This window comes from Gambusia affinis, linkage group LG19, assembly GCF_019740435.1.
Source record: "Gambusia affinis linkage group LG19, SWU_Gaff_1.0, whole genome shotgun sequence".
NCBI classification, from domain to species: domain Eukaryota; kingdom Metazoa; phylum Chordata; class Actinopteri; order Cyprinodontiformes; family Poeciliidae; genus Gambusia; species Gambusia affinis.
Window position 1 is genome coordinate 1,908,632 of NC_057886.1, and position 24,808 is coordinate 1,933,439.

Sequence of the window (24,808 nt, forward strand, 5' to 3'; positions counted from 1 at the left end):
GTCTGTGGATGGCAGCACTACAGGACAAAAACATTCCATTTAAATTACAACCTACCAGTAGTTGTTTATTCTTTTGTTCTGTTTTGGTTAAAACAATATCATTGTGATCATTGTCTTATTTTAGATAAATATAAAACACAATACACGGAAAAAAGTTGCAGTAGAATTCAGTCAAATTAAATCAACCTTTAGAGTTCTAAACTAGAAATTAATCGCTCAATGTAGGATTATTGAGCGATTAGGATCATTATTTCTGTTCAGCGTAAGACTTTATTTGGAAATATGAAATAAGGTGCAGAAGAAGAATAAAGGGGTGTAAAGACATGGAAACAGACTGAAACAATGTTACAACGATCAAAATCAGATCATTCATTTGTTAAATCCCTAGAACTGACAGGTGAACATACCTTTTTTTTACCCTGACTGCACTTAAAAATAAATGTCAAAAGGAAACCATCCAGCATGTCAGAGACAAACACCACACAAGAACCAAAAGCTTTGTTTCAAGTTAAAAACTTTATAATTTTTATATTGCATTAGAATCCCATTACAGAAAGAATCATTAAGGAAATTCTGCTTCATTTACACCATAAGAGAAAAAAACAACCCAGTAGTAAAATAATTATATACAGAAGATGTGCAACTCTGGTGGAACCTTCATCCTCACTGTTTGGAGATTGGAGTTTCAGCTCTTCATTCAGAGAGTTTCCTCTCATACAAAGTTTACAATGAGGCACAACAATGCAAACACATTTAAAGAAATATAATTTTTTGTGATAGGGTTTTGTGGAGAAGTGGTGAGCAATCAATATCTTATCTGTAATAGGTAACTATGAGCAGATTCCATTTTCCCCCTACCATTTCTTGAGTTTTTAACTGTGCAAAGCTAATCATCAAAAACTTATCAGGTCATGTTTGCATCTTTTTTCACACGGATCATTATTTTTAGCAGTTTCCAGGCCAAGAGGATTTTCATCTTAAGTGACCACAGAATTAGGCTGACTTATGCAGCCTAGAAGTTGAATAAAAAATATTTTAAATCCAAATCTGCCAGGGGTGTGAATAATTTGGGGTTGCAATGAAACTTTATAACAAACAGTATTCTCCTTCGACAAGGTATTCTTTTTCCCGTTTGGGTCATTGATTTTCAAATATACCAGATTGTGACTTTTTAAACCCAAAATAACCCGGAGCAAACCCGCTGCTGATAAACAACCACATTTCGCTAACAGAATAATCTGATTACGAGGTTAGTGGAAACCGAAAATAACATTTCCAGGATGGGTTGGAATAGATGTATAATTCATGCAAAACGTTCAACAAATGACAGCTTTTTTTTCTTTTCTTCCCCTTTCAAATGCTGGACACAAAATAACCAAAAAGTACAAAATGATCAGCAACCATTTAAGGTTGCTTCAAGATGTCAGAACCTTCCGTTTTAGTCCAAGTCCTGCTGTTGGACTGACTCAACAGGAAGCACATGGCCTCTCAATCTCAGAAAACCCAAACTGGGCCTTTAAATCCACATTGTAACAGCCAACGTTCACTCCTAGTCAAGTTTCCACCTGGCATGGGAATTAATAATAACCAGATGTAGATGTTAATGTAATTTTGTTAAGATGCAATTTCACCACAGTAAGTCCTCATCACACTAGCTGAACAATGCTTGTTGCCAGGAAGATAAGGACAGCTTGAATGTAGGTCATATAGTCCCACCTCAAAGCAACCAACCTTTCACTATTAAGATACCTTAACTGAAACAAAAGTTTGCGTCAGAGGAAGAGGGAACACATTCAGGAAGAAACTTGGATTTTTTTTTTTTTTTCTGAAATTAGAAACTTAATGCCAGTGCAGCAGCCCCTCTCCAACAGCACATCCATCCCTGTCCTACCAGCAGCACTAGCTCTCCAGTAGTCCATGGTGAGGGGTGGGACGACCAGTGTGCCGTCCAGTCCAAAACTATTCACAACCCGAATTTATGGCTTTGGTAGGGATTTTCTGTAAGAGACCAACACAGAGAATTGTAGAGTTTTTTTTTTCATATATAAAACAAATGCATTGTTTTGTTTCTTTTTCTGTTTAACGAACTATTTGTTGGTCTACCACATAAAATTCCTCTAAAAGACATTTAAAGTTGAGATTGTAATGTTTCAAAAAGGTCATGTTGTTCAAAAGGTGTGAATATTTCTGTATGGTACTGAACATGTGTCATGGAAAACAGATTAGTTTGTCAGAATCCTCATTAAAGTGCATACGCTTGCAATAAAGCAGCCTTGAGGAGCGAACAAAAGACTTCAAATGTTTAGCAGAATAAACTCAACTGTTCAAAAATACGACCGAGCCCCAAAATAAAAAATAAAAAATAAAAAAAATCAATAAAGCACAAACACTCAAACCATTCCATATATCCGGTTCTTCACACACAACTTATATAAAATATCTTGGCAAAGAAAAATATCCCTCAGAGTAGTAAAAAATTTAGTAATGCTTCCTGGTGAGATTAATAATAAAAGTAAAATAAAATAAAACTAAGGAAAAGTCAGGTTCTTTGAATCTAGCCACTTCTGCAGCTGTAAAGAGAATTTGATTTGATTTCTCTAAGCTGTTTTGGTGTTAAAAGTTATTTTTACATTACATATGTGCAACTTCAACAGCTCATTTCTGATATCAGCAGTTGTGATAACAAATATTCTCGTAAATGTACTTCTACACTGAATAAATATTAACTTTCTTGATAAATATGAACACTTAGAAGCACAAAATGTCTGTTTTGAAGCTTTCAGCTTTGATGGATTCAACCACATGGGATAACGGCCGACAGTAACAGCAGAAATCTGGCGTGTCTGATCTACGTTCCTGTTCATGAAAATATTATAACATTAGAATTCTGTCAAAACTCAAGCTTGTTCTTCAGGTTCCACCTTTTCTTACTAAATTCAATTTATTATTTTCCACTGCTATTTTTTAGTTACAAATATGCATGTTAGTTATTATAGCTCAGAAGGTTCTATAGAAATATAACGGAACTTTTGAAAAACATAACATGTATGTCAATGTAATGCTGCATTCTATCCTTCATTTTGCATGAGCCCATTATTTGTCATGGATAATGACTTTATAAATGACTAGAGTAGTGGTCACAAGTTTAGATCTAACCATTGTGGGTTTGATCTGAATTTGGGACGTTTAATGATTCACTTATTGTTTTTTTCCAATGCAAAATTTTGATCAAATTAACTGCCAACATTTTTTTTAAAACAGGAATTGGACGGAAAAAAATGGATTTAATGTAGATTTTCTCTTATCCACACTGGGCTGTAGGCAGATGTTGACAAATTCCCCTCAACATTGTGGCGGTGAAGGTTCAAGAAGGCCTCTGATCTAGACAAAAGCTAAAGCTTAATAACCTATATTTACTTTTTACAAGTATGACAAAAATACTTTTCCTCAGCACCCCCTGGACAGACTGATTTCCAGAGCAATGAATAATCTATGGAGGACTACAGGTCAACACTAGTCGTTTAGAGCCATTTCCGAACTAGTATGTACATCCTAGAGCCTGTGTGAACTGGAGAAAGTCAGCAATAAATTCCAAGCTGGAGTTGTTTGTTGCATAATTACACAACTCTGGAAAAAGGAGGACTCAAATAAATGAATGAACAACAATAATAACCCATGATGAGTGGATGTAAACTTGAAAATGACCTTTCCTCAGTGACTCTGTTGGACTGATCTGGTGGTCCAGGTTTTACAAGGACATCATCATTTTATGCAAAATAACTCATTCTATCCTTCTGTTCACAGATGCAAATATTTATGTAGATGTATCAGAGATGAAAATGGCCCAATCTAAACATGTCAACTGGGGTGTTTATTGAAAAGTCTTCAAAACAGTTCCATGTGGGATGAACCTTCATCTCCAACCCAAAAGCCAAGTGATTTTATACCAACAGAGAAGTGAAGGCAGAAGAGAGGAAGACTGGTAGAAATGCACTGATCTGAGTTGACAGTGAGTCACACAGAGGGACTGGTTGGGTTGTTTTGGCATCCTGAAACATTGAAATGAGAGATACAAACTGCCCAGGTGGCCTTCTGCAGAGGTTGGACTCCAAGTGTCTTAGTTTAGCACATGTTAGACTGGCTGCTTGTGCAGGACGGATGGAGGGCACCTGGACATGCAGTGGACCTATCTCCCAATCAGATCCACCTCTTGGCCTTCAGGCTGCCTCTCCTCCTCAGCCTCTACCTGCTCTGGGTTCCCATGGAGACCTGGTGGTATGATGCAGGCCTCGGCATGCTCCGCTGTCTCAGGTGGAGACATGGACATGAAAGGGTGGATGTTGGGGCTCCCGGTGAAGCTCTCTACTCTGGAAGACTCGTCAGCTGGTCCGATGGAGCTGGTCTCACTCATCGAGTCAGAACCTGCACCTGGGCGCCGAAATAACCTCTGACCTGTGACAGGAATCATGTGTTGACGTCATCAGAGAACAAACAGGAAGTTTCCTTAAAAGAGAACGTTTTCTAGAAAAATGGAATCCTTAAACTTGGCACTTGAAGCTAATTACAGATTTCTGTGGTAATTTTCCAGGTCTATATTCACTGTACACATGAAAGTCATGAACAATGACTGGCTTTTATTATCTGTGAAAATGAAAACACACAATGAAAACCAGCTGACAACACAACGAGGGACAGCAGGGAATGACACTGGATCGTATCACTTTTCCTAATGAGATTAGGATGATTTCACACCTGATGGTCTGCCGGACCAAAGATACAACATTTATTCTATTTTCAGCTGGTTCTCTTTCACACTGCACTGTCAGATGAACCAAACCTTTGAAAAACCTGTCCCCCCCCTCACCTGTTCTATTTAGGTCTTAAATGTCTTACTTGAAAGCAAAGTGGAACTTATATTTGTTTGTGTCCACAGACTTGGTGAGTAAAGCTTCTGTGACGCTGTTTGTTCTCGGTTGTTCTCTCCTCACAGCAGCTGCACTTCTCAGATTAACTTAAAGACAGATGGGCTCTTTTTACTGGTTCTGGGACAACGTCAGCTTTATTTACCATCTTTGTGTTGGTCAGTCACATAAAATCTCAATAAAACAAACTTAAGTTTGTAATTATAACACAAGAAAATATGCAAACGTTTTAAATTGCAAGACACTAAACATACATTTGCTCCTGTTCTTGTTCTGTCCAATCCTTTTTTTAAGATTGTTGTACTGTTTGTAGTAAAACAGAAGATGCTGTGTATGCCTCTAGACACATGTAAAGCTGTATGAAAAGCTGTTCTTGTTTGACCAATAGAGTTTAACAGAAACTGACCTACCTGACAGTCTCTTAGCTGAAAGGGTGGGGATGTCTTGGAGGGACGTCCTGCCTGCCTGAACTTTGGTAGAATAAGTCACATCTGTGGAATCCAGAGAACCTGATGGCCAAAGAGGTTAAATCAACATGTCTGCTGTCCAAACAATCACATCAAAAACCTTTACAGTAAGGCTCTACTATATTGAAGACTACCACGATAACATACTTTTGCTATATCCAGGTGGTAGTCTTCTAAAAAAAACAGGCATCTATCCATCTACCCATAAATAAATTATTCTTCACTATGAAATTTGTCAAATGGCAAAAAACTTCTGGATGGAAAATGCGACGTCATGGTCAGAGGAAGCCGTCTGCAGGAAGGTGTGGCACTCTCTCTGTGAACGCTTTGTAAAACCTAAATGGTAAATATTCTCTTCTTGTATTTCGCTCTATCAGGTCCAAATGACACTAAAGAGCTTCACACTACATTCAGGCATTCACATACACACATTCACACTGCAGGTGGTGACCTACTGGGTTGTAGCCACAGCTGCCCTGAGGCAGACTGACAGTGGCCAGGCTGCCATGCACTGGCGCCACCTGCTGGGCCCTCTGACCAGCAGCAGCAGCAGGCATGGTGAGTGAAGTGTCTTGCCCAAGGACACAATCGACGAGGGCAGTTACTCCATTGTGCCCTGCCTCTGCTCTCCTCCTGGTCCGATCACCTTCAGCATCTCTGCTTTTCCCCGTTCTGATGGCTCTCTCATTCACACACACTCAGTCTCCAGAACAGGGGTGCTCACACTTTCTCAGCATGCAATCTATTTATAAAATGACCAAGTCCAAATGATCTTCCTTCTACAAAAATGCAAAACATACATTTATTTACAAATACATTGAGCATTCTTTGTATGTTTAATTCTGTATGAAAGCGATATGTTTAAGTCTTCTTACTCTGTCCAGCTCCCTCACTTATTATTGACCATTTCTGAAGCTTAAGAAAAAAAACAGAGGGCTACAAATTGGAGGTAACACACTAACTAACTTGTTTTGCTGCACCTAGCGCAGCAAAACTAGCTTCTACTTCTTCTTTGTTATAATGTCAGTTGGCAAACAAGTAAAGGAAACATTATGGCCACCAACTGGTAATGTGGCCCTGTATATCAATCAACTGACGGGATGAACGACAGGCCGACGTCTATTTATTTTATGTCATGCGGTCTACCCACACTACAGTCAGACATCATCGACGTATTGAGCAGCCCTGCTCCAGAACATGTCTGCAGTCAGTAAAGTACCTGCTGCCAGGTTAAAAGTCCTTCCCTTTATGGAGCTTTCAACCGGAGAGAACCAATTCAGCACAGAGCCGACCACAGGAAGCTGTCTCAACATCCCCTAGAACACACAGACTCAGAATTAGTGGCGACAATGCAACAAATGATTGAGCACATCTGTTCTGTTAACACAAGCACACACACTTCCTCCAGGAGTTTCTCCTCGTTGGCCTTCTGCAGCTGCAGCTCTGCCTCCAGGATGCCCTTCCTCACACGCTCTGTCATGTTCTCCAGTATCTGCAGAGGACAGAATCACAACTGTTGAAGTGCTGTAGAAAACATAACACCAGGCACTGAATTCAGTCCAATTCGACGCTTTGTGCTCTGAGTGATGTCATGTCTTATTATTTATTTTCCATTGACTGCTCTACCTCTAACTGCACTAACTGAACAAATGAAAGTTGTGCTGTTTTTACATGTTTGACCAAGGCTCTGAAGCTACTGGTGTGTTTGAGTGAGCTGAACTGGTACAGAGTGCTAAAAAAAATTTGTAATTCAGTACATTTATGTCTGTGTTTAAAAAACTAAACGCTATGAGTCAATTCTGTTTTTCTGTCCGATACCAAACCTCTGGCCGATACCGACTCTCAGACATCAGTTATCTGTATCAGAAGTGAAAAAGATGGATCAGTGCTTCTCTAGTGTTTGTGCTGTTTCTTTCTATTTTGTGTAGTGCCCCCACAGGTGAGGGGGGGTTACAGGTTTTTCATTTGACTCTGCAGTGTGAAATCAAACTGAACCAGCTATAAATGTAACGCATGTTATAGCTTTGGTCCCCAATTAAACTGAGTCTACTGGACAACCAGGTAGGAAAACACCATCCAACTGCCTTCATGCATCCCACAGAACCAACAGAGCAGTTACCCTTCCGCTCTCCTCTATGTCTCTTCCCAGTGTAGATATTGTGTGCACCAGCTCTGACACATCAACATCATCTGTCACCATGCCCACAAAGATGCAGTTCTCTTCGGTCGCAAACTCGGGGCCTGATACAGGACAAACGGAGAAAGGAAAATGATTGAATATAAAACACAATGTACCAGATTGGGGCACAGATGTTGAGGAACCTACCAGTGGAGAAAACGATGTCTGTGTCAAGCTCTTGTAGTTTCGTCAGCAGTGCATCGTTGATTTTCTTCTGCTCTTGTTTCCTCCTGCTCTCATCTGCTCCTTCAGCCTGGGATTCATACCTGGACATCATCACATGCTCAGAAAGGGGCAAAATGTCCAAACTGGCTTTTTCACCTCTATGCCTGTTTGTTTTGACTGAGCCTGTCTGACCAAGTGGACGACAGTAAATGAAGAACGAGCCACTTTTATTGCACAGCATCATTCTACAGATGGTCTGGGTTTCTACAGCCTCTTTATTTACATACAGACTGATCAGACTACCAATATAAAGGTTTTGTTAAAAAGAAGTTCACCCATCAATATCACAATAAACACACAATGCAGTGTTTATCATCTTCTAAAGTGACTTGCATTTAACAGCAAATATATTCAACCACTCAGCAGATTCCACAGCTCCTGTACTTCATTTAGATGCAACTTTACAAATCTACTCTTTGCTCTGCTGCCATATTTTTTCAGTCTTTGTTCTGCCCTCTTGTAAATGAGCCACACTCATTTACAAGAGTGTGGCTCTTGTAAATGAGTGGTTTTTCTATGATTTTAACACTGAATATGCTAACTAGAGCTTTCAGAGTTTCAACCTCTTTGGGTTTTGGGTTTTTGTCATTTTTCTGAATATGGAACACTGTCCGTGGCGGAACTAGCTGAAAGGTTCACTCCTGGGAAGACAGACAGCTGTGTTAAATGTTGTTTTTTTTAAGGTCGCTCCTGATGTTTTCTCTTCATCATGTTAATACTTATTTTTCATGAAGCACAGAGGAAGTCAGAAAGGAAATGCTTGGAGGAAAAGAAATTTACATTGTGGAATTGTTTCACAATAATGTTTTTGTGTGCTTGGGGTTAGATGTAAATAACTTATTAACCTGATAGAGTCCAGTTAACTTTTATAACTTGACAAAAGACAATTAAAAGACAATGCTCCTTTAGGTTGCTATGACAGCAGCTAGTCTGGGGTAACATCTTTAACCAAAGCGAAGAAAACATGAGAGGAATGCCTGAACAACTGGTCAGTCACTGGAACACCATCTTATTTTCTCGGTTTGATAGCCATTTAATGAAATAAATAAATGAACAATGAATTAAAATAAATTAAAATGTATTAATTAGAATTACTCTAAATATGTAACTAACTAAATATCCATCCATCCATCCATCCATCTTCTTCTGCTAATCCGGGGTCCCTTCAGAAGGGAGGCCCAGACTTCCCTCTCCCCAGCCACTTCTTCTAGCTCCTCCGGAGGAATCCCAATGTGTTCCCAGGCCAGCCAAGAGGGGCACGTGATTGCATCTCGCAAAAAGCAGAGATGCAATCCTAAGGCCACCAAAACGGATCCCCTCAACACCCTGGCTGCACCTAGAAATTCTGTCCATAAAAGTAATGAACAGAATCGGTGACAAAGGGCAGCCCTGGCGGAGTCCAACCCTCACCGGAAACGAGCCTGACTTACTGCCGGCAATGCGGACCAGACTCTGACACCGGTCATACAGGGACCTGACAGCCCGTATCAAGGAGCCCGGTACCCCATACTCCTGGAGAAATAACTAAATAAGTAAATAATAAAATGGACTGATTGATGGATGCATGGATTGATATTTCATGTGGCTTTGTAAAGATCCTGTTGATCAAACTTAATCTTTGATCAACAGGATAAAAGATTAAGTTTAAACCGAGTGAAGCAGAACCCAGCAGCCCAGACAGCTTACCGGACTGCTCCCAGACCAGGCCAGCTCAGCTCCTCTATGTATGTGAGTGACGGTGCGTGGCGGTGGGTCTCCTCCCTGAAGTCCTGTCTTAAGTTCATTGTGGCTGACATCATTGGTACCAGCTCCAGGAGTTTCTGCACCACTTCATCAACATCCTCCTGCTGGGTTCCCAGCACTGATGGGGAAAGCCAGAAAAGTGTTCAGCTGACATTTCCGCACTTTTCTAGCACTTAAGAGTGGACGCCTAAAAGCAATGTCATCTCAGCGATGCATAGGTGTTCATGTTACCTGCAGCTGTGAGGAGGGGGCTGAAACGCACGCAGGTCCCTTCATCTTCCAGCTCCACCACATCCACTCCACTAGAGGGAACCAGCTGAGCAAGCTGCTCACCCATCTGCATTCAGACCAGTACAGAATATTCTGCGCTGGTTAGGTCGTGAAAAACATTTATACTGTAGATGTGTGGTAAAATATGTGGTGGTAAGAAGCTCAGAAAAATCTTTATTCTTTATATGATGCCCTAAAATGAGCAGTTTTGACTGGATGATGTAAATGTTTCATATCAGATGATACACATCACTTTTGATTGACTTTTGTTTTTAATATCTTAAATATGACCTTAACTCTATGTGGCAGTTTTTCCATTTTTAAGCAGTTATGAGTCATGGTGACAAAACGTTTAACTGCTACAGAGCCAGTTACTCAACAGGTTGTTGCTAGGTAACCAAAGAGTGAATGAGCTAGTTGATGCCACCAATCTTGTTTAACTCGCCAAGAGAAGTTGAACGGCAATGCCTTTCCTCAGAATACATTTCCCAGAATGCTGTGCAGGCACTGGATCAGAGTTCAGTGAAATTATTGAATATTCTATCAGATGCATTATCTATTGATATTGAGTCTATCATGATATATATTGTTACTGATTTCTTCTCTATCCTTAATGCAGGACACACAAAGATGTTTTTTTTTTCTTTCTCATATCATGACCTTTAACCCTGGCGGTTCTAATACTACGCGGAAAAACTCACCCATCTGTTGAAGGTATCCAGCACCTCCTTCTCTCCAGCACACAAACCATCCACAGACCCCCCACTGCCTCCTTACACACAACAGATGAGGAAACAAAGGATATGAAATTATTCCAATGCTTTCATCAAACTGGGTCTAGACACCATTCAAACATTTAGAACTTGAAATCTGATTCCTTACTAAACAGCACCATCTGGTGGTTAGCTTATGAAAACATGTTCAAACAAATGTAAAAACTGATTTCTCATATTTCCATCAGCCAGTAAGACACTTGCTTTTTGGGGACCATCTCAGAATTGCTTCCAGTCTCCCTTGACTTGTGATTAAGGTCTTTGTGTTAGCACAAGTGGAAGGTGTTTGACCACAACATGTCCTGTGGATGACCGGTGGCGGTGAACTTGACAGGTTGTAATTGATAAGGCAATGATTTTTCAACGAAAAAGGTACATTTGGCAGCTACTTCATATTGGCTTTTGGGGAAAAGATGTAGCCGAGTATTGATGCATCGTTTTATGAAACGTGCCCACTGGACATTCCCTACACTCAGGCTTGGAGCCCCACCATTTCAGAAGATCTTTCTTGTTGGGTGTAAAGGGTGAATACTTGTAGAGCAATTTATCAAAACCCAAAATACATTACAGATCTACAAGACCTCTCAGATCTTCTGGTTCTGGTTCTGCTCTGCATCCCCAGAACCAGAACCAAACATGGAGAAACAGCATTCAGCTTCTATGCACCACAAATCTGGAACAAACTTCCAGAAAACTGCAAGACAGCTGAAACACTGAGTTCCTTTAAATCTAGACTAAAACCTCACCTGTTTAGAGCTGCTTTAGATTAGCAGTAAATGAAACATTCATCAACATATTTGATGTATTGTATTGTGTATTGATGATTGTGATGATGGCATTTGACAAAATGTAATGTTTATTACTTGTTTTCACAGTTGGTGACTGTATGTTGCTGTCATGATGTAAAGGACATCGAACTGCCTTGTTGCTAAAATGTGCTATGCAAGTAAAGTTGACTTGATTTGATAGCAGCAAGCTATTACATTGTAGCCACAGTTGTCATGAGGCAGTCTGCCATGCAGCGGCACCACTGGGCCTCTGACTACCGTCAGCTGAAGGGACATGTTGTGCAGAATGCGACAACTTTACCATCATTTGATTCCTGGGAAAACTTAAACAGCACGACAGGAGAGTTTTGTTCGTCTTCCACCTGTTGAACACACAAGAATATGGATCAGGCTCCGGAAACAAATGTTCTAATACCACAACATCTTCTTGTTATCATGCATGACATGTTAGTTGAAAAGGTGCGATGTGCTGCAGCTCGAGTAAACACCGACTGCATGACAGTTGTAAGTAAATGTCTCATACAGTGTTTGAAATGTCCCACTGCGCTATATGGTGGCGGTGGATCGAGCCTTTGGCTCGGAGTGAAATGGAGCGTATCAAGCTAAAGTCAAACTTACAACTCTGAAATCACAGCGGCACAGTTGGATTAGCTCCACAAACTAAGATCTGATCACTAACTGTCATAAAGCTATAAAAGCATTCCTTAAACTCAAGGGGGAACTATTTCAACTGAGCATCATAGTTCGGTCATCTGCTCCTGATTGCAGCATTCACAGTGCATGTCTGAGGTAAACCGCATTTGTTAAAAAACGAATTAGCTGATTGGACAAAATATTCTCAACACAACTAAAGCTCCATATAACAAATCAATTTGTAATACAGTTTGCTCCACAGTAGACAGTAGCAGATTGCCACACCACATTTCACAGTGAACAGTTCTTCATGACCCTGTTTTTCTTTCACAGACAACAAGAGACTGTAGTTATGAGGACTCTCTCAAACACATGCCTGGGTGAAAGCACGCCCTAAGAAATAAAGAATCAGCCAGCAAATGGAGAGAGCATTTCATTGAGCTGATGAAGATGAGAGAAAATGGACCAGAACTGATACAATAAAAAAGGATGAAGGGAGGTGGGGGTAAGAGGCAGAGGATAGGTCCCACCTACAATAGAGAGCATGACAGAGCCCAGAATGTCCCGCAGAGAAGCCCCGGAGATAGGAGGGATCTGCGACACCATGCCCTGGAACCAAGGTAACCAATACTGCCTACGATACACAGGAAGCCTCTCACACACATCTCACTGAGACTGTTAAACTGCAGATTCTTTGACCTGCTGCCTGTTCTAATAGGTTCTGCTGAGCTCCAGTCGCTGGGTTAGGACTGGGTCCCCCTACACTTGGCTTCATATCGTCTCAGTGTGTGGTAATCTAGTCAGTCCCTCCCGGAAGTTGCAATCGCAGCTTAGTGCAAATTCACTCATCATTTGCAATTTTCACAAGTCATCGGAAATTTTCCGCAAATCTGACCAGTCTCTAACGTTTTCCGTATTTCCTTCTTTTCTGTTGGTTTCTGACTAACCGCTGCAAATCAATTTTGACCAATCTCCTCAGCTCCCTTCTAATTTAACTTCATGTTTCACAATGTCTCTTGAAAGACAAAGTCGTAAAATGAAATCTTGTGTAACATGAATAAGCTGCAACGTTTGCCATATTTTTAGTAGCAAAACCCATTTTGAGATGTTCTGTAGGATTTGCTTCTACTGTGTAAACGCTTCATATTAACCTGAACAACCAATGTGGAGTTCTGCTTTTGCACTTTGACAACTCCTCAGGTCAGGATTTGATAAGCATTAAGGTGCTACTTAAGGAAGGTACTTGAAAATGTGATTTGTACTTTAGAAACCCAGGTTAAGCTACACATAACCTGTGAAGGAAATGCAGAGTTATTTAAACTTTATTAATTTATTTCAATATTTTTAAAATGGAACTTTGACCACAATTTTTTGATAAAGGTGTCAGAAAATCTACAATTTTAGACCACGTCAATCACCAAAAAACATCCCAACATCCTGGAAGGACTGAATAGTTGCTTTTAGGAAATGCTAATGAACAGGTTTTAAAGTCAGCTCTGAACCCAAAGACTGATTTAGAATCCCTAAAATCTAACAAATTACCATTTTTAGTGCCTCAATGAGAGAGATCTGTTTCTCAAGCCCTTCCTACAAACACAAGTGGATTTTGTTTTTGAACATGTTGCAATATAATGCTTTTTAAAATATGGAGAAACTCTGATCCTTTGTGTTCCTGTAAGCAATGGCAACAAACAGAACATAACAACAAATGCAGTCAAATCCTAGAATGAATTTTCAACCCTAGAGCCCTAGAGGAGACGTACTGAAGTTCTGATGCAGGTCACAGATTTCAGCTTCAGCAGGAGGTGTTGGCTCTGCAGGGGAGAAAAACAAATTAAAGTGCAACATTTAGTTAATAGCTTTTGTTTCTGAAAATACTTCTGAATATTATAAAGGCATAGATACATTTCATTGACTGTGTGCTACCATTCTCCTGCTAACATACTCCATGTTTTTTTGTTTAAAAAAACGCCTGTTCATTAACCAATAAGAAGCCTTCTACCGAAAAAAAACAGAAACAAATATTTTTCCAGTCAGACTTTTTCCTCTTTCTTCATCAAATCTTCAATAAGAAGAACAGATAAACCTGTGCTGTTCTTCATTTGCATCTTAGAAATCATTCAAATACATACTGTCTAAAAACAATCATTCCTCCAACTGTGGTTTCAGATAAAGTCATTCTCACCAAAGCTGCGGCGTGTCTGATCTTCTGAACAATCCCGTTGTGGCCCAGGTACTGGAGAGAGAGCCACAGAGGCAGCGCCCGCAGCTTCTCCACAGGCTGGCTGGAGGTCAGACCAGCTGCCAGGGACTGAGGACATCAACACACAGAGAGATAAGGCCCCTTCACCACAGCTCCCCCTACCGTCTGAATGAGAGAGGTGCGAGCCTACCAGAGCCGGGTCTTCGTGTCTGTAGAGGGTGACAGCAGTGACTGCAGGCAGCCCGAGCCAGCGACCAGGTGTCAGCGTCATGCTGTCGCTTCTGGTGGCTCCCTGTGGGAAAAAAACACTCTGATTACAATCGTTGTGCTTCAAAGCACAACTCAAAACTCATCTGTTCAAATTAGCCTTTTCACTTTAACTGTGTAGTTATTTTGTGGTTTTCTGTCTTGGAGCCATTTTTTACAGTTTAATTTATGTTTTTAATGTTGTAAAGTGTCCTTGGGTGTTTTGAAAGGTGCTGTCAAATAAAATGCATCATTATCATTATTAACATCACTTTAACTACTGCAGGAGAATATCAGTCAGTATACTGGCAGGTATAAAACTCCTCTTGCACTGTCCACAGGAAAAGTGCAGTGCATTCAATCAACCTCATGAATGCACTGCTAAGTGTGCTAATAATGGAAAACCATTTGTCCACTGACGTTGGTGGCTATCCTAACTAACCTGAGCATTCACAACAGGCTAAGCTAGCTGCAGCACAGCAGAGAGCAAGAGGAGGCAGGAGGGTGGAAGGAAGAGCAGCACCGCATGAGATTGTGACTGACAACACTAAGACCCGCCTCCTGGCTCAGGCTGGTTGTTGCCAGTTAGAACTGTGAGAAAGCAAAGCAGCTCAATTTTTTTCACAGATTAACTGTCACAAAACAGAGACAGTTCAACAAATGTGTAAAAATAAATTTTCATAAAAGTTACATACTGCAACTTTGACGGACTATTTTTAGAGGGATATATTGATAAAATTATCCAATAACCAACTGCTAAAAATATTAATGAACAATCTAAAATAATCTGCATTTGGTAAATACTTCTTAAACTTAAATTAGATTGAACGTCATTTCACACTGATGTAACTTGACAGAACACAGATAAAAACTGCATTGATGTGTTATCATGAAGGTTCTGTTTATGTGTCCTCCTAGAGAATAGAGGGCCACATGGAATCTTACGGTGAGCCAAAGCTGTCCCCCGGACCATGAATTTGACATGTGATGTGATATAGTTGATAAAAGAATTAAAATGGGAATAAGACTAGCTGTTGGGAAATGCAGTCATTATAAGATACAGTTTATGTGAGCAAAGAAACAAAAGAGAGTTTAAAAAAATAGAGGGCAATGACACAAATAATACATTAATTTGAGAATGATATTATGGCTTTGATTTTTTTAAGCCTCCTTTCAGATGAAATATAATTACTTAAGGTGAAGAAGTTCTACTTAGAGCTGCACCTGGTGATGCTCTATGAACATGAATCAATTCATTTTGACCATGATTGAACTTGACGAGTTAAGGACTGGTTCTTGTTAAGGATGAACTGGGAACACACAGAGCTGGGTGTTATTTAAATGAGATTACCATGACAGCAGAGGTGACCTGGGCCAGAGCAAGGGTGGCAAGGTTGACCCTAAAGGAAAAAAAACAACAAACAAAACACATTATTAAGTTTGTTTGAGAAAACAAAGTTGTGCTATCAAATAACTTAGGATGATTAACATGTGTAATTGTTGTTAAAATTAAATTCCCCCCCTTTCCTCCTATAAAATTAAGTGAACTTGGATTCGTTTTTATATTATTAGCCAGTTATGTTGGAGAATTATTACAGGATATTAATGGCTCGAAAAAATGTGTCCCTGTTAGCTGTAGCTTCTTAATAACAACAACATGAATGTCTCTCAAACTGAACACAGAATTGAATGACTTTAGACCATTTAGGAAAAATAAACATCAACATTCCTTCAACATCTCTTGCTGTTAAGCTACCTGGTACATTACAAAGACATTTCCAGTTAAAAAAAGTCAAAATAAAAGCACTTCCTGTTCCATTCATACAGAAGTTTAACACCTGTTTATTTACTTCCTACATTTATATTGATTATATCATTTATGTAGTAAATTTGGGCATCTTTACTATTTTGAACACAAAAGTAAAAGTGGCTTTAGCAAATAATTTCCCAATATTAAGCATTTCCAGCTCAGAATGAGGAGAAGAAACTCCTCCCAACACATTTGGAGTGAATTATAATAGCGTGGACGATATGAACAACGATAAACAGATGCTAACTTAGTCATTAAAGAGACAAAAAACAGATTTTTAATTTTTTTTTATATATACAGCAGTCACAAGAAATAGTAAAAAACAGCTAAAGCACTTGAACCTTGTTCAACATTATATAAATATGCCTTTAGATTTTTGGAGTAAATTTAATGGTATGACAAAAATTAAAAGATCTGTCACATCTTGTTTTTTCTGTTTTTTCCTTTACCCATTTTTATTTTTTATTTTATTTTCTGTTTTCTTGTTCAAAATAAATGACTTTTCATTCATTTTAAATAATTCCTAAATGTTGATGAGGCATTTGAGGCCTGAGGATCAGCGCTGACTTACCCCTCCACATGAAGCCATATACCATGCTGGTCACACAGCTCCTTAAGGCGACTCAGTTTGTCTGTGTGACCTGCTTCAGGGGTACCTGAGAGGGAGAATCAGCAGAAACAAAACTGCATTATTAATTCACCATCAGTTTAAAAAAAGAAAATCCAGACAACTGATGCAGAATTCCTGGTATCGTACACATGGATGTAAATATTTTGGAACAGTCTGATCTTCACCTGCGTTGGCGATCAGCAGCAAAGGAAGCTTCCCAGCGTCCGTGTCCTCTTTGATCAACTTGTCCAACAGGGCAACATCCTGGAAGTCAAAAGTGTTTTTCTTATCACATTTATATTCACTGAGCCATTTGAGGTGGATACTGCTCCATCTGTTTCCTCCTACCATTTGGTGCTGGGATCCAAAGATGGTGTTACATGGCACTGTGCACAGGCTGGACAGAGGCAAGCCAAGCTATTAGAGACAAAGGAAAATCATGTTTCCTTTACTGCAACGGATAGTCTTTGACTTTAAAATTAAACATTAAGAAATGATTCAGTCACTGTTTGAATCAAGGTGCTCCCAGAGGTTTAGTTAGCCTCACATGTGTGCAGTCATGTGAAAAGCAACATTATGAAGACTGAACAGTGAGCTGACATTTACACCAGCTCCTCATAATAAACAATAAACTGTCTACACCCAATTATCCTGGGCTAACAATTATTGCTGGGACAATTTTTGAGTGAGGGAGAGGTGAAAGCTTGGAAGTTTGGAAACTGCAGCTAAGAGGAGGAGATGCATCTAAATGGCACGGCTTGGTTCACAGGGTCCAGAGCAAAATGCTCCAAGAAAGAGAGAAACTCGTGAAGTCTTCCACAGCGTGGTAATGGAGGAGGTGTTTTCTTAGAAAACCATCATCCATATTGTGGAGCAGTAAAGACAAACAACCTGCATTCTGAACTTAACCTCAACCATTTGGAAGGTTGAAACTTTGATAGTTTGTGTTCCAGCAGGACAACACGAAGCCTCTGGTTGGAAACGAAACACCTTTTGATGTTTACATGGAGGATTGTTAAGGGATGTTTTATCCAAATATTAGTAGGACTGAGTCTGCAGTATGGGGTCCCACGGCAAACTGTGCTAGCACCATTCCTTTACCTCCTCTACACGCCAGAGGTCTCCTTTAACAAAGTCCATCAGAGAACTTCAGAAGTTCTCTGATGAACTCTGCCATAGCTGGCCTCTTCACAGGTGAGGACGACTCAAGGGACAGATGGTGGACTCAGCACTTTGTGTACTGGTGCCAGAGCAACCAGCTCCTGGTCAAGGACCTAGTTCTGTGCTAGGATGACCTTTGACCCAGTGCAGGTGGTTGGAGACAGAAGAACTGTGGCTAAAACAACATCACTGTAGCACAATGTCTCACAGACCACTTATTTCTACTCTGTTTCTATATGGATTCCACCCACCTGGTTGCATAGGTGTTGTCCCAGGCCAGGCCTGCAGGAGGCGCTTTGGTAGATAACTGGCTGTCTGGAGCTTAAGACAGCATAGCCTTCAGTTGTATATTCCTCGTAACGGGCGTTGATGGCAAGCCGACAGACCTTTACAAGGCCATCCCTGTCATCTTCATGGAAATAGGCGGAGCCGTTGTCATACCTGCAGGACAGTCAGGTGATGGATGATGAGAAACATTAACCAGGCTCATAAACTGCATCTGTGAACCCAGATGCAAACTATTTTTGATCAAGTGTAGATATGGGATTAGTCCAATATCTATAATTTCAGGCAATTCGTCAAAGCTACAAAAAAAACATTACAAGCTCTGAGTGCCATGGAATATGGTGTCTTACAGAAATATTTATAGCAAATTAGTTTTTTAGAAATTTTGTTACATTACACAGAGACATGTTTAAAAAAACTTAAAGACACTTCTAAAAATGTGAAACTTAATAAAGAATTTTGAAAAGAAAGAAAGGAAGAAAGTTAGTTATGGGAGTTATGGGAGAGGCCTGCTCTGTGAGGCAGAAACTTGGAAACTGCTGCTGCACCCCAAAGGCGTGGCTAGGTCCACCTGGGTATTTTTTATAGCTGAATGGTTGCCATGGAGATTAAAGGATTTTGCAAACACGCATGAAAAGGTCAAAAAAGTTGAATTTACGTCATACAGCCTCTTTAGTATGTTTATAAATAAATAACAATACAAAAAAACAACAAAACTACTCTGTTTTAAATATCTGACCAAAATTATGAAGTGTAATTGCGGTGGGTTCAAAGATTCACATGCATCACTGGAACAGATGCATACAGACCTCTGCACTATTACATGTAATTTGTATAAAATACAATGTAACTGCAAATGTTACATTGTATGTGATCAAGTATTTGAAGAATGACTACTTTCACCAGGTAAGGTATCAGGAGTTAGGATGCTGATATCGTACCTGTCTAACACTTGACAAAGACCTTTTTAAGGCTTTCCATCAAACCTGAATGTTGTTCCCTAAATGACGGAGGGTGCTGCAGGGTTTACCTGAAGATCCTGCAGAGCCACAGCGTGGTGTCAGACAGAATCCGAGTGGTTAGCTTCCGGAGCCGCTCTCTGTCCAGCACGGAGATGTATGCTGCCAGACTGTGGCCCAGCAAGGCCATGTGACCCTGTTCCGCCACATTCTGGATCCTGCTGGGCACAGCACACATAAATATCTGCGCACCACTAAGCTTCAGTCAGTGGTCAGTTCTGCTTACGGCTGGCTGGCCTTGTCCCTCCCATCCTCTTCATCTTCCTCGTCATGGATGAGGTGGTGAACAAGGTGCAGTATTGTGGTTACATCCTGGCCACTGCAGATGAAACACAACTTCAACTCACAACTTTGTAAATAGAAGACAACTGTTGTATCCAGTGAGCCACAGTTGCCACATAATATGAAACCAGTTTATTACCAGCGGAACATTCAGGTGCTGTAAAACCTTAGATGGTTAACAGACGTTATCTCAGTCGTCAAACATGACTAATGCAGAACATTGTAGGCAGCACTTCACCTTGCCTGCTGCTGGTGGGGGACAGAGGGACGGCCTCTGTCAGACTGCCCCAGTGCAGCTGTGGCTACTATCCAGCAGCTCACCACCATCAATGTGCCAATATGTGTGTGTGGGTGAATGATTGAATATAGTGTGGAGTGCTTTGTGGTCTGGAATTGAGACTATTTATTTAAGGAATTTCTGTTAAATCTGAAATTTGTACTTTTTTAGACACATCCAATAACACCATGCTTTTCCATTCTAAAACACTCCAATGTAGAGTTGTAATCTAGAGATAATTAAAGCATCTTGTGGTTCAGTGGATTTCAATAGTAATTGTGGGGATTTTTATCAGGGTCGCATCCTGAGAAACTGTTAATATGTCACAGCTTGTTAAAAATTATACTTCTGTTCCAGCTAAGCATTGTCTTGATAAAAAAAAAAAAAAAAAAAAAATCATTCTTCAAACACACAACCCTCTTTAAACACAACAATAAAAACAGGTTTTTAAAACAGCATCCGGGAAAGTAGATAGATATCTGCAGGACACCTTGAAGAATGAAACACACACAAGTACTGAGCTGGAATAAAACCTGAGCTGGGCTAGCTGTGTGTGTGTTGCTGCTCCTTGTGGGGACCGAAGCCTGGTCCGGTCTGTTACTGGTAATTATTGCCAGTACCAGTCTGTACTGGTAATGATTAGGTTTCAGGGTCAGGCAACTGAGATCAATGAAAAATTAATGGAAGTCAATGCAAAGTGCATGTGACAATAGAAAGATGTAACATGTGTGTGTAAGTGTCTTACTCTCCCTGTAGAGGTCCGGGGATACTGGTTCTACTGAAACGTCGGCTTTCCGTTCCTGCGTCTGGCTCCCTAAACACACACACACGCACACGCCCACACACAGCTCCATGAATCCTTCAGTAAGTATGCTATTGAAATTCTCGCCTCCTTCTTCTTTATTGTAAAAAGATGATGTTGAACCTACATCTGTCCATCTCCAAGGATCCTCATGGCTTCACTCAGGTTCTTTCCCACCTGAGCCAGAGCAGCATCCACCATGATCAAGGAAGAGGCTTCGCTTCCTGAAGGAGAGTTAAGAAGAATTCACACATGAAGCACAGAATGGACCAACATACCAACATAAAGTAGCGTACAACTGTGAAGTGAAAGGAAATTCACGCATCGTCAAAAAAAGTGTGGCATGCATTTATATTTGTACTCCTTTCAGACCGCTAACAAATGTCTTTAAAAGGTAGCCTCATATACCTGAAACTTTCTCTCCACTGAAGCTGCCTTTCTATTAACTTTAGAATTGCACTAATTGAAGTTACGAGAATAAATATGCTGAACAGAAACATGCCAATTCACCAACTACAAATTTCACAAAACTGTAGCGGCTCCCAAATAGGTGGGACTTGTTGCTCCAACATCTGAATAAGACACTAAAGTCTCCTCTGATTGGATGACAGATAATGATTGCTAGCACATCCTGTTTACATCCATTGCTGAAATGATTGTTAATGACTTACTACATGAACAAACATATTCACGTGATTTTAATTTAATTTATTACTTAATGGAAGCACCACAATTGCAAAAAATTTTTTTTTCCAACAATGGCAGAATATAGACAAAGATTTGCATACACTTGTAATGGAAACGCAGCTGGTGACAAAAACTACTGACTGTGGTCTGAGTAGCGATGCATCAATAATAAGATTTAAATTATGTCCACGTGCTGGTACTTAATCAAATGTCTCAGAGTTTTCATGTTGATCTGGAGGATGAATCTGCACTTTCTGCCAGACTGGAATGACAAGGCCCACTTCAGCCAAAGTTTTGGGTGAGCTGAAATCAGGAACCTTTCCTCCAAGTGAAGAGATCAGAAGTGGGCAAAACTCTGTGAACGAGGGGTTTCCAGATCACAAACTCTCAATGCAGAAGAAATTCACCAGACGTTAATCACGCTTAAAGATAATACTCAAATGTTGGTTTTTTTAAATTAATTTTTTCCTCAGTTTCTTCACTGACACAGACGGAGGAACAAAAGAAAAAGTGTGAGGAGATTGCTTCAGTCAGCTCCAAGAGGAATTTATTTGATCCCCTCCCACTTCTGAAGCAGCTCTGCTCAATGCAAACACAACCAGGGCCGGAGTACAATAGGGCCGGGCCGAAGGGGGCCGTGCCCTGCAGTGGCAAAAGGCCTGAGGAGAGCGTTGATTTGAGAAGCAGCAAAGAAACCTTGAGGAAGCTGCAACAATCCACAGCAAAGGTGGAAGAACCCGTTTGACTAGACAACTGTTAGTCAATATATAATATGAAAAATTTATATTTTTATTGTCATTGTTAAAATATCAAAATTATATCTAGGCATCACAATGCTGTTACACCTGAATTTTCCCCTTTGCGGGACAATACAGGTTGTTTCTATTCAACTCTATTCTGTTTCCTATTCTTTTGCATAAGCATAAAAATGCAGATAGTACAAGTGATATCTCATAAAGTGCAATAACAAATAATAGTGCTATGAGTCATGTTAGGGACACCAAACATGAGAAAAAAGGGTTTTGGTCACAACAAACAATAGTACATGTCCAGTAGTATGCTAAGTGGTGGCTGCATCATGCTGTGGGGAAGCTCTTTTTATGAGATAAAGTTGGTCAGAGAAATCCTGAGAGAAAAAAAAAACAATCAGTACTTGGGCTTGAGATGTAGATTCAACTTTTTTTTGTAAGAACAGGAAAAGACGTTCTGGCACAGATCAGGAATGCTGGTAGAGACCAACCTGCAGGCTTGCAGCTTGAATATTTCTTTTCTTAAAACAAATATTTAACATTTTTTGATTAAATACAATTACATTTATGGTTCTAATATGGCAAAAGGTTCTAAAGGTACGTATACTTTTACAGGTAAGGCAGTTGTATATATGACGAATTAAATGAGCAACACCAACTCATTTTTTGGAAGTTGGTTGAATATCTGACCCAGAATATTAAGAAGAGCAGCGGGGCTCTATGGAGGTAATTGATATGCTGGTGTATTATCATCCCCATTGTCATTCACTCCCCAGGTGGAACTCGGTGCGGCTCCTCTGGCTGAGAGAAGCCCAATCACCGGCTAACTCTCCTTCAGACCCTCAGTATGACCTGGAGTTCGGACATACGGAACCAGCAGCGCGCTATCCCAGCTAAAACAAACCCCACATCATATTCCTAGCTTTCCACAGCACACGTTCCTTACCTTTAGCAGTCCACAGCTGACAGCTTGACACCTGCGCTCCGTGAAAAGGGACGCAGAGAATTCGCTGCTAGGTAACGCGAGGGAGCCCCTGCAGAAGTCTCCAGGAAAGCCCGTAGGAAAAAAAAATTAAGTCGCCAGTTTTGAATTTATTGCGAATTAAATATCCTGTCTCCGTAGGAGATTTCTGTTAACCACTGGCCGAACCGGACAGTTTACTTCCTGGACCTGCCGAACGACGTCCATTCCACGCTGGCAGGGCTGACGTCACGCCCCGCTGCGCAGGATTGGTCAACTGGCGGCAGCTGATAATCACACAGCATATGTTACTAAAGCTTAACATGGAACACGGAACTACAACAATAACCAGACAACAGTAGCAGCTTTAGTGGGATAATGTATGAAAAGCCAAACATTGATACAATATTCAAAGTAATGCTGAGGTCATAAAGAGAGAAAAGATAATTCTGAGTCACTGGAACCTTCTGGGGAAGCTTCCTAAACTGTGTAATGTTGAGGAAACTGGTACATATGTTTATGGGATTTAGGAAGTATGAGAATCAAATGAGAATCAGAGTACTTTGAACCAAGTTTTAAGAATAATTGATTTCAGTTAAATGAAGTTGGACCCTACAACTTTATCTTCAACTTGAAGGTAAAGGAGACCTTGGTTTTTGAAGACTACTGATCAAATTGAGAGACTTAAAGAAATATGTAATTAAGTCATCATTAAGTGTGATGAATATCGGACCTAGAGCTTTAATACAATAAATTGGAAGGAGACTAATAAACATGAGATAAGCCGGGGAGGACATAAAAACAAAATTTCTGAAAATGCATAAAGAATCAAATGTAAACATAAAATAAAAAATTTAATACAGTGGAATGAATTGATATAGTGAGAGCAAGAACTATCTAGGAATAAATCTCTTGTCTACGGAGCCCGTCTTCTGGTGACACGCAGGGGAAAAAATGTGAATAAAACTTAATAACTTGTGGGAACGGGTTTATGGGTACAACTTAATATTTTATAACAACTTAATTATAGAAACTCGTGGCTACCAACCAGTGACGTGCGGTGAGGTTCATAGCTGGTGAGGCACTGACGTCATCAGAATCAGATTTGCAAATAGATGCATAGATTGACAGCAGTTTACAGGTTATGTTTCACTTCTGCATCCTTACACATACAAACTGTAGCTCACAAAACACACATATTATCTCCTGCTTCGATTGAAAGTTCACTTGAGAAAACTTTTTTAGTGTTGTAATGTAGTCATCCATGTCGAAAGTCGGGATAAGCGAGAGGAAAAAAATCACTATCTCTATTATAATCTATCGCTGCACTTGACTTGCTTCCCGAATCGTTTAGCCTAGCTCGCTGTCACTTACTCGGCAGTTGAGGTGAACAAGACGAACGTCTGGGATCTTGAGCGCCCCTGCCATGAGGCAAGAGAACTGCCTGCCTCACCTCGAACCTGTTCTCTGCAGTTTATAATCGCTCATTACACGAAACACGTTACACAAACACAGTTGGTGACAAACAGCACTGTACATTATATACATAAGCTAAATTATTGGAAATAAGTTCACATATTAAATTTGTTTAAACCATTTTATTGACGCCGTAAAGCAACATGCTCTCTCCGCTTAGCAGCCAGCGCAGAGCCAGGGGTTGCGCAATCCAAGGTGAGGCAGAGCTCGCTGCTGCCTCACCGGCATCGCTTCCAAGCA

The 24,808-nt window shown here is 40.3% G+C and overlaps 1 protein-coding gene across 2 annotated transcripts; it reads right to left on the reverse strand.

The window, feature by feature from the left end:
* Window positions 1-3,850: 3,850 nt before the first annotated feature.
* pdxdc1 (pyridoxal-dependent decarboxylase domain containing 1) lies at window positions 3,851-23,375 on the reverse strand. Of its 2 annotated transcripts, none has more exons than XM_044099120.1 (23): window positions 23,078-23,375; window positions 20,823-20,919; window positions 20,639-20,707; window positions 19,561-19,653; window positions 19,346-19,492; window positions 18,282-18,471; window positions 17,218-17,286; window positions 17,055-17,133; window positions 16,831-16,915; window positions 15,801-15,849; window positions 14,394-14,495; window positions 14,186-14,311; window positions 13,764-13,814; window positions 11,669-11,729; window positions 10,508-10,578; window positions 9,768-9,873; window positions 9,480-9,654; window positions 7,716-7,834; window positions 7,509-7,630; window positions 6,789-6,881; window positions 6,609-6,705; window positions 5,333-5,431; window positions 3,851-4,452 (listed from the first exon to the last, which is right to left on the reverse strand). In XM_044099120.1, the coding sequence occupies exons 2-23, from the start codon at window positions 20,894-20,896 to the stop codon at window positions 4,187-4,189; spliced, it is 2,343 nt and encodes a 780-aa protein (XP_043955055.1). In that variant the 5' UTR covers window positions 20,897-20,919; window positions 23,078-23,375; the 3' UTR covers window positions 3,851-4,186. The 2 variants fall into 2 exon arrangements, with proteins under 2 accessions (XP_043955055.1, XP_043955054.1); XM_044099119.1 differs by lacking the exon at window positions 23,078-23,375 and adding an exon at window positions 21,587-21,712.
* Between the last annotated feature and the right edge of the window lie 1,433 nt (window positions 23,376-24,808).

Coding starts and splice junctions, on each gene's coding strand:
- pdxdc1 (XM_044099119.1), bottom strand. CDS start 21,608: ATGAAAACTCTGAGACATTTGA. Junction 20,920..21,586: donor GAAAACTCTGAGACATTTGA/TTAAGTACCAGC, acceptor ACTCTCCTTCAG/GAAGCGAAGCCTCTTCCTTG. Junction 7,835..9,479: donor CCTGGTCTGGGAGCAGTCCG/GTAAGCTGTCTG, acceptor GATGATGTCCAG/GTATGAATCCCAGGCTGAAG.